This window comes from Gorilla gorilla, chromosome 7, assembly GCF_029281585.2.
Source record: "Gorilla gorilla gorilla isolate KB3781 chromosome 7, NHGRI_mGorGor1-v2.1_pri, whole genome shotgun sequence".
Lineage (NCBI taxonomy): Eukaryota > Metazoa > Chordata > Mammalia > Primates > Hominidae > Gorilla > Gorilla gorilla.
Window position 1 is genome coordinate 138,949,368 of NC_073231.2, and position 10,142 is coordinate 138,959,509.

The following is a 10,142-nucleotide window of genomic DNA, read 5'->3' on the forward strand; positions in this document are numbered from 1 at the left end:
ATTTTCTGAAACTGATCACTCCAACTCCTTGACATAATAGGGTTTGCACTATATATCTTCTTCAACATTGATTTGACAGAGATTTACCTAACGCCGTCTATGCTGCAGATCCCCTTCCAGGTCCTAGAAATGAGAAACCTGCAAGGCAGAGAAGAGCTGCCTTCTTGGGACAAAGACTATAGTTGCAGGTGGGGCTGATGGGTATCTAGGAATAGTGTGTAAAGAATAGACAATACGCACATCAATATGCAGCATATGTTCGGATAACAGCACTAGGAAGGAGGTCCACTAGGGTGCCGTGGTCAGTAATAAGAAAAGAACCTTGTGTAAAGGTGACATTTGAGCTGAGAACCAAGAAATAAGAAGATGTGTGATCCTCATGTAGAAGTGGGAAATCCCAAAAGAAAGATCATCAAAGGCCAAGGCCCTAAGTGGGAAAGGGCTTGGCATATTTGAGGATAAAGAAGGCCAGGGAACTGGAGCATTACTAATGCTGCTTCGTGTATTATGCTGGAAGAATCCAATTTGGAGATCAACAGGTCTTTGGAAGAAAGCAACCACAACTGAAATGGTTTCTGGTACCAGACATTGCATGAGGAGCTGTAGCCACTTCAGAGAGGACGTGGACGCCTCTCATCTTAAGATGCCTGGGGGATGGGCCAGCTGTGGAGTTCATAGTTTCCATGGAAATTCATCATGAGGCTGAGTGCGCGCTAGGACACTTGAATTGTGGCACTTGAATTGGAGCCTGTTGAAGAGGAGGGGAGTGGTTGAAGGTGCAGAGGGAAAAAAATGGGTCTTGTAGTTCACATAGGAGTTTGTAAGCTGTGGCTAGCAGAGAGATAGTATTTTATTTGAGTGTGATGAGAAGGCATTGCAGATTTTAAAGAAAATATATATAATGCACAATGGTCTTTTCATTCATATCCAGAATGGCTCACTGAAACATCAGTTATCTTTTTAAAAAATAATAAAATGTAGAATATCAACCCTGTTATCAAATGCGATGGTCAGTTAGTCAGAAAAGTCAATTAAGAAGAGAACTTGTGAAAAATGAGTAAGATAGGTGTGATGCCTTAAATATTTTATTTTAACTTTAAACACATAAATCTGCATCCCCTGGCCATTCTTTTGGTGCAGGATCAGAGGGTTAAGCTGGAAAATGCTATTTGGAGTTCTGCCTTTGAACTTCTTGCAAAACCATAAACATAGTGCATGATCTATTATTTCCAGTCTGGGATCCATGAAAATGGAGTATCTGCATGGTATTCAATAAATTCAATTAGATGTAAAATCACAATGACAAATACAATGACTTAAACAGTTGGGTCTTGGTAAGCACACAACACAGTTATTGAGGATGCATGTTTAGGGCCTGCAAAGTTCATTTTTTTCTGGACAACCGTTATCATACTTTATGGAGGGAATAAAATGTTCAGGTTAATCTAGCAAGATAGTTGAAAGTTTTGAGTCTACTGTGAAACAATATATCATACAGCTTTGCTGAGCTTTAGGAAGTTAGGGGACTACAGCAAATATCTCCTTTGGGGCCGGGGGGTGGGACTGCACTATTTAGCGTACATCAGGGAGCTTATTTTTAAAGGATTGCATAGCAAATTCTCTTGTAAAACACAAGCCATTTGGAAAGCAAATAATTACTTCCTGATTAATTCACATGCAGAATCTGAACTTTTGCATATTAGATTTGCCCAAAGAGAGGCACACTTATAAGCTTCTAGTCATAAGTTATTTAATACTTCCTCAGCTTCTAAACAAAAAAAACAAAAAAACAAAACAAAACAAAAGCCTGGGAAGCAAAGGGACTTTCCTTCCTCCCTGTTCCCTAATTTCCTTTGGAGGAAGCTATCGAGAAAGATGCTGGCTGGGGATAAAAAAAGGGAGTATATTTTATGGGGATGAGGTCAACAGACTTCCTGCAGACAGACAGAAGAGCAGGGACTGAAATCCCTGCAAGCGCAGGCTCTCAAATCAGTCCATTCAGATGGGCCCGAATGCCCATCTGTGCTGTGCCATCTCCAGCACAGTCCTCTTCACACCATTATCAGCAGAATGGCTTCTCCATACAAAACAGTGTCTTATTTCTGTCAAGAAAGATCCTTCCTCACACCCTCACCTCATCATAAGGGGAACCCAGGTTCAACCCACCTCCCCAGCTGAATCCACTGCCAGGTGCATCTCTTTGAATGGATGTACCTCCATCATCCTGTTTCCTGATAAGCCCAAACTTTCATGGATTATGGCTCCTGATCCTGGAAGCTGAGAACTTGTGCAATGGATCATCTCTGAAATGAGGCTTTTGGCTCGCTGGGGTGCAGGCTTAGCCTCCCTGCAGGTCCTCAGCAGCACCAGCAGGATTAATGATGAGCAGTGTGGCAGACAGGTAAACTTGGAGACATTATGTGAAAAGGTTCTGTCTTTCCTGGACAGTTGCAGCGACCCTAGGATTTCTCAGTTCTAGTCTTTCTTCCCACACACCTCTAGTAATCCTTCCAAAAGAAATGCAACTTACAACTCATTTGCTAAGAAACCTCCAGAGTTCCCAGCCCTTTTAAAACATGACCGTCAATTCTTCTGGTCTAGGCCGTCACACCTTTCGAAGAATTAGAGTCCAGTAGACATTAGTAAGCATGCAGTTTAGTGGTTTTTCAGACTTTGGATTTTTCTGGACTAGAAAAAGTTCCAATTGCACTTCTCAGCAGGACCTGTGAGGCCAGTGCCTTTGGGATTGTTTTCTGCCAGCTGCACCAGCCCCCACCTGCCCTGGCTCTCCTTGTGCTCCGCCATACCCCTTGTCATTCCTTGCTCCATACAAAGCACAGAGCCCACTCCGTGATGGCACAAGTGCTGAGTCACTACCCACATGCCCTTCCTCACCTCATCCACTCACTAACCCTACTCATCTGTCCAAGCACAAGTCCACCGCGGCCTCCTCTCTCTCGGTTTCCATAAACTCCTTTCCGTTTTCTTGCCTGGAATAAATGGTATTTCATTTCTCTCTCTTCTTATGGTAGTTGGTAAGTAATTCTATCACTTGATAGATACCTACCTATCTATCGTACAACTCACAACATTTTATTTTTGAAAAGCAGTGGTTGATCGCACTTTCTTGTTAGAACGTGAGCTCCTCAGCAGAACAGCCACCTTTTGAGCCTCAGCATCCATCCAGAGGACGGTGCACAGCAGGCATTCGGCAACTGTGGGCGGAGTAGGGTCTTAGTCTCAACACCCCTTTTCTAACTTGCCACTGTCCTCACTGGATGGCATTCAAATCCTGAAACTGAAACAAAAAGCATGCACACACACACACACACACACACACACACACACAGAGTCATCCGCAGAGCTCTGTGGCTGGTCAGTTCTTTCCACAGTCTGGTTAAATGTAAGTTTATCAACTTCAGCAACCTTAACTCTTCCTGAGTGGCAACTTATAGTTTTTAAAGGAATTTACACCCACTCGATCTACGAGCATCCGATATACCATATGGGAGGCTGAACGGAGATGATCAGACCCATTTTACTGATAGGAAAACCAAGGCTTCGAGATTCAGCAGTGGAAGTGGGACTTGCACAGAGCTTGCCCAGCTTGAGCAGGTAGCTTTCCCAAGCCCAAAGTCTGCCTTTCCATGTGACAAGGAGAAGATTCAGATCTGGCCCTGGGCATAGGATGAGCAGCTGTCAGATGAGGGGCAAGTTCCACTGCAATGTGATTACCAAAAACAGCAGATGACAAGTAAAAGCTAAACGCCTCCAGGCTGACCATATACTGACACAGCTGCCACGGGTCTGGGCCTATGATTTATCAGTGATCAGACACAGCGCAGGGCAATGAAGCCACATGAGCACACATGAACTGCCTACCCCAAGTCTGCGAGCACCAGGGCCACTCAGAGTCTTTCCTTTTACCTTGTCAGACCCTGGCATGTTCTTCTGGGTCTTCCTCTGCTGCTGCTGCTGAATCCAAATCCCCTTTTCTTCCTCCAGAGGGTCCTGGAACTCCCAGCCAGTGCCCAGATTCACCGAGGACTTGGTCCTCGACTCCCAGATTCCCTCTTCAGAGGCTCCACTGTTTGTGCCTCCTCCAGATGTCCCTTAAACTGCTCAAAATAACTCCTGCATCCTGATAGAGATCAGCTCTGCTAAGGAAAAAACAGAGCAGAAATCCTCATACACAACAGGCTCTCAAATTAAACAGATGGGATGGGCTGGAATGCCAGGACTTTCCCCCAAAGCAGTGCTCTGTGGCCTTTCTAAGGTCGCAGACAGTGGTGGCCTGGAGCTGGCTCATACAAGTTCACGAGAGCTGGTGGTACACATTGCTTCCCAGCACCATGCTCAGTGATATCACTTTGAAATTGGCTAAGGTGGGAGTATTTACACTGTAAAAATTGGCAAATATTACAAATAGGATTTCCTTTCCCCCAGAGAGTCAATTATTAAACTTTTTTCTTTTTTTGAGACAGAATATCACTTTGTCACCCAGGTTGGAGTACAGTGGTACAATCGTGGCTCACTGCAGCCTCGAACCTCCTGGGCTCAAGTGATCCTCCTGCCTCACCCCTCCAAGTAGCTGGGACTATAGGCACACGGCACCACATCCAGCTAATTTTTGTAATTTTTGTAGAGATGGGATTTTGTCATGTTGCCCAGGCTGGTTTTGAACTCCTGAGCTCAAGCAATCCACCTGCCTTGGCCTCCCAAAGTCCTGGGATTATAGCCATGAGCCATCACGCCCAGCTGATTATTAAATATTTATCAGATCATTACCTTCTTGAGAATGTGATGGAGGATATGAAACATCTCTCAAGAGAGATCCACCTATACACTTAACAGCATTTTATGTGTAATTTTAGGGAACTTGTGGATCTCCAAAACCCTGCAATGGGACCTCCCCAACCTCCCACAAGTTAAGGACTCCCACTCTTAAGCTTTCAGGTGTCTCTCTCAGTTAATCAAAAAGGAAATAAGTATATGAGCCAGAAACTGGGTCAGAGAGATTAAAAATATTTTATTGCTAAACCTCGTTCAGCATCTGAAGTAAGCATAATTGTGTCACCATTTTACAGAGGAGGACACTCAGACCCAGAGACATTAGACAGCTTGTCCAAGATTGCACACTAGTCAGTGACTGAGCTGGGGTTTCAACAGAGCACTCTGGCCTTTAAAGTTTATTTCTGTTCACTAGAATACTTGGAATGCAACTTCCTCTGGAGGAAACAGTAGACCAGGCTATTGTAGTAACAGTTATACCCGCGCAAAATGTCCAAGTCCTAAACCCTGAAACCTGTGACTATGTTACCTTCCATGGCAAAGGAACTTTGCAGGTGTGACTAAGGTTCAAGACCTTGAGATGGGAGCTTATCCTGGTAAGCTCAATTTAATCACATGAGTGCTCTAAGCAGGGGAGTGTTCCAAAGAAACGCAGCATCAGAAGGACTTGGCCACTGAGGATGGAGGAATGCAGTTCTGATCGGCAGCCTCTAGTGACTGGGAATGGCCCTCAGTTTGTAGCCAGCAGGAAAATGGGGGCCTGGGTCCTCTACCTCAAGGAACTGAATCCTGCCACAAATTTGAATGGTCAAGAGAAGTATTCTCCCCAGGGCTTTCAGAAGGAATGCAGCCCACTCACCCTTTGATTTTAGTCCACTAAGATCCATCCTGGATTTCTGAACTCCAGACATTGTCAGATAGTAATCTGTGTTGTTTTAAGCCACTGAGTTTGTGGTAATTTCTTAGGGCAGCAATAGAGAATTAATACAGCCAGTTTTCCAGAAGCGCCTCCCGAGAAACAGGCTGTTGCACCTTTCATCCCACTGAGGAGAAGGACTAAGCCCCGGTGGGGAGAAAGTCGGCCAGATATCACTGGAGGAAGAAAGAGGAGGGGGGCGCCTATTAACCCCGGGCCTCCTGGCTTCTCTGTGGCCACCGCAGAGGGAGTGTGGTGATTGAGAAACAAGACAGCTTCAACAAGACCGGCAGTGGGGTATGACTCACCTTCCAGAAGCCAAAGGCAAAGTCCAGACCTCTCTTTGGGCAAAGCCCGATTTTTTACTATGCAGTGGTGAAATCCATCCTGGCTTTTCCACTCTACCACTCTCCCTGCTTCCCAGTGCTCACTCCATGGCCCATGTACCAGGCTCCTCAGCACCAGCTCCAGCCCAGGCCATTCACACCACTGGACTGGCTTCCAAGTCATTATTCCTACCAGGATGCTGCTTCCTAGATATCTAATCTAGTCTAGCATGTATTTATTGAATAACTCCTATTTGCCAGGAACTGTGCTGCGGTGGGCTTCACGGATAAATGTCTTCCTTGAAAAGTCGTAAGAGTGTGAGTTGTATATGAACACAGGCTAGCGTGGAGAATGGGCTCAAATACAAGCTACTTTCATTATTGCTTTTTCAGTGACTAGAAGAACACCAATATCCAGTGATACCATAAGTATCATGGTTAGAATATGACCCAAAAATCATTGTGTTGGGAGGTTTCTCGCAGGCATTGTTTCCAGAGACTTCAGTGTTCAGTGTTGGTCTCACTTTAGCAACAGACATGCCATGGATCTCCCCGCAAGGGGCCACTGGACTAAATTTAGGCCAAGACAAATCTCCATTTAACTGGGCCCTAAACAGGATACTTGGATATGATATAAAGAAGGGAAAGTCTTGGTTTTGGAAGAAATATTTTTGTTTGTGTGTTTGTGTTTTTGAGTAGTTTACTTTTTCTTGACCTTTTGCTGCTGCTTTTCCTCTGTTTTCTCAGCCTGGAGTTGCTGGCGGATGTTCAGTTTGCCTTTGGGCTTCCCTTCTACCCAGCCTACGAGGGGCAGTTTTCTCTGGAGGAGAAGAGCCTGTCACTGAAAATCATGCAGTACTTTTCCCACTTCATCAGATCAGGGTAATTTTGGGCCACTTGTTCAGAATTCTGTCACTGTGCTTTTCCTCCCCCTTCCTTCAAGCAGAACGCAAAGGCCCAATTTGCATCGATAGACTCATCCTTTCCTCCATAGACACTATAATCACCAGCCACTGGCCTCCCTGTCTCAGTCACCCCCTCCTAGCCAAAACTGCTTTTGCATACATTAATCTTCATGAAGGAAAGCTCTAATTATACCAGCTGCATTTGATGACTCTAGATCAGGGTTTCTCAACCTTAGTGCTATTGACATTGGGGGCTGGATAAATCTTGGCTGTGTCCTGTGCATTGTAGGATGTTTAACAGCATCCTTGGCCTCTAGATGTCCACCAGATGCCAGTGGTGCCCACCTCGGCCCAGTTTTGAGAACCAAGTATGTCGAATGTCTCCTGGAGGGAAAACCACTTGGAGGAGAGCCACTGTCTCTCCACAGAGGGGAATACCAGTGCCTTGGGTTTTCAGCTTAAGTTGAAATGCTCAGGGCCCTCCTTTATTCACCTTGAGGCTCTTCCTCTCCTTGCCTGCCTGTACTCCAGTCCAATGAAGTATACTCGCTGTCCCCACCTGCAGAATTGGTTCCTGCTCTTTCCTCTTCATGGTAGTTTACCTGTTTCCTTTTATCTTTTTGCCTGATGTGAGTTGATTACCTAGAACTGTGCTAGGTTCCCTGGAAAGATAAAAAGGTGCAAAAGTCATGACCCAGCTACCAGCTACTAATAGTCTGAAAACACAAAAATGAACCATAATTCAAAGCAGGAGAAAATAAAGCTTTATGCAGTTTGTTATGGGAGTTGAGCAGAAAAACACATTTCTTGTAATTAGGGTTTTAGAAAATATTTCACTGAGGAAGTCACAGTTAAGCTGGGCCTTGGGGGATAAATAGAATATTTATATAAGCAAAGAAGAAGAAGACACTTCCAGGAAAGGAGGTCTGGGCAAATGCAGCAGGGATGAGAGGACACACCTTATCTGGGAAACGTCAGATGGCTGCAGGGCTGGTGTTTGGGCTACACGGCAGGACATGCCGGAAGATGGGCCTGGGCAGCAAGTTTGGGAAGGAGCCTTTATCCGAACAGGTCTGACATCCCCTTTATGGGGCAGCTGGCCTACAGATTCACCCTCCTGCCTGGGCCTTGGACAAGCAAGGACATTCCAAAGGCTAGCTATGGTGTCTAGATCTGAGGACATCAAGAAAGAGAAGAGCACAGTGATCTCCTGACCATTCACAAAGACAGAAGGGCAGCGCTAGGTCCTGGGTAATGCTACCAGGTCATGACCTTAACACCTTTCCTCACCCAGAAATGGCCTAGCTTTGCAGTGCTAGCTTTGCAGTGCAGTCAAGATCACAACCCCAGAAGCCAGATTTGGGGAGTTCACATGCAGCCTTGACACCTACAGATACATGAATTATCCCTCAGATACCGAGTGCAAGTGGGAAGTGATTCAGGTGATGAAAGGAAAGACAAATTTCCCTCATGGATATTTCTTTCTTCTCATTTGCCCAGAAATCCCAACTACCCTTATGAGTTCTCACGGAAAGTACCCACATTTGCAACCCCCTGGCCTGACTTTGTACCCCGTGCTGGTGGAGAGAACTACAAGGAGTTCAGTGCGCTGCTCCCCAATCGACAGGGCCTGAAGAAAGCCGATTGCTCCTTCTGGTCCAAGTACATCTCGTCTCTGAAGGCATCTGCAGGTAGCAAAGCCCTGGGACAAGTGGAGGGAGCTGGGTGTTGATCTCAGCATCTGCTGTGCTCGCTGCATGAGACCTGTGCTGCGCGCATTGGAGCCAAGGGGTCACCAGTGCCAATGGCACAGCCCCTTCCTGTGAGGTGTTCATGGTCTGGGGAGCTCCATGTTGCCAAGGGCCTCCTGTTCTGATGTAGGGCTGGAAGGAAAAGAAAGGGAGGCACAGGAAGAGGGCAGTGGGGTGACTAGGAGAGAAGGTCTGTGGGGGGTAGAATGGTGAACCAACATCAGGGCTTCCAGCCTAGAACGTTGGTATGGGAAGAGAAGGGAGTGTCTTGAACCTCATCCTCACAGTCGTTGAAGTCCTAGATAGAAAATCTTGGAGAGGTAACTCTAGCCAGGGGAAAAGTGGGCATTTCTACCTCTTCCAGTTGCAGAGATGTTAAGGAGAGAAAAGAAATCATAATGAAGGCACTGGGAATAGAGAGTAAACACAATGCCCTTAGGAAGCTTTGGAATAGCGGGTGTGAGTGACACAACCCAGGGGATGGCCCTCAGCTTTCCTGGGGCCATGATGGAAATCTGTGTCTGAGTGAGCAGAAGCCCAGAGGAAGGAGGACTCACTCCTCCCTGGAGGCTCTAGGAAGGGTACCCAGGAGAGGTGATGCTGGGCTGTGGTTTTTAGAATGACAGGAGTTTTTCAGGTACAGAGAAATGGGAGTGGACCATTAAACAGGGAAGAGATCTTGTCCAGCTATAGTTTAGATTTTCAACTCTGCTTTTAGCTTCCAAGGCCAAGTGTCTGTCTGCTGACAACAAATCCAAGTACCATCATACCCTTAGCATGTCCCTATAGCCAGGAGACCCATCTGGCACCTCAGCCAGTGGAAAATTCCCTCTAAAGGGCATTAGCAAGAAATGTCCACTGGAGGCTGGGGTCTCTTTGGGACAAAAGGAAGGGACGAGAAGAGAAGTCCTAATCTGGCTTGGACCAACCTTCCTTGCCCCTCTGTTTCAGATGGAGCCAAGGGCGGGCAGTCAGCAGAGAGTGAAGAGGAGGAGTTGACGGCTGGATCTGGGCTAAGAGAAGATCTCCTAAGCCTCCAGGAACCAGGCTCTAAGAGCTACAGCAAGTGACCAGCCCTTGAGCTCCCCAAAAACCTCACCCGAGGCTGCCCACTATGGTCATCTTTTTCTCTAAAATAGCCACTTACCTTCAATAAAGTATCTACATGCGGTGAAGCATTGTTGACTCTAATGTGTGAATCCAAGGCAGTTCGTGGGTAACACCAACTATATCTTAATAATCTTTCTAAGGTTTGAATCCCAGGCTGCTGTTTCCATTCAACAAATGTTTATGAGCATCTGTTATGCACCAGGCCCTGTGCTGGGTGCTGGGGAAACAAGGACTTTGCTCCTCCAGAAGGAGAGAATGCTGGGCAAACAGTGACACAAAAAATGGGGATCCATCAAGAGCAGGCCCCAGGTGGCAAAGTCCCACCTGAGTGGTAGAAAAGACT

At 46.3% G+C, this 10,142-nt stretch overlaps 1 protein-coding gene across 7 annotated transcripts in view; it reads left to right on the top strand.

The window, feature by feature from the left end:
* Positions 1-9,861, top strand: part of LOC101148708 (thyroglobulin) — a 218,394-nt gene extending 208,533 nt beyond the window's left edge. For all 7 annotated transcript variants that reach the window (XM_063709519.1, XM_063709517.1, XM_063709516.1 and 4 more), the window contains 3 exons: positions 6,781-6,915; positions 8,439-8,629; positions 9,641-9,861. In XM_063709519.1, coding sequence (XP_063565589.1) covers positions 6,781-6,915; positions 8,439-8,629; positions 9,641-9,759 — 445 coding nt within the window. In that variant the 3' untranslated portion in view covers positions 9,760-9,861. The remainder of the gene's footprint in view (positions 1-6,780; positions 6,916-8,438; positions 8,630-9,640) is intronic.
* The last annotated feature ends 281 nt before the right edge of the window (positions 9,862-10,142 follow it).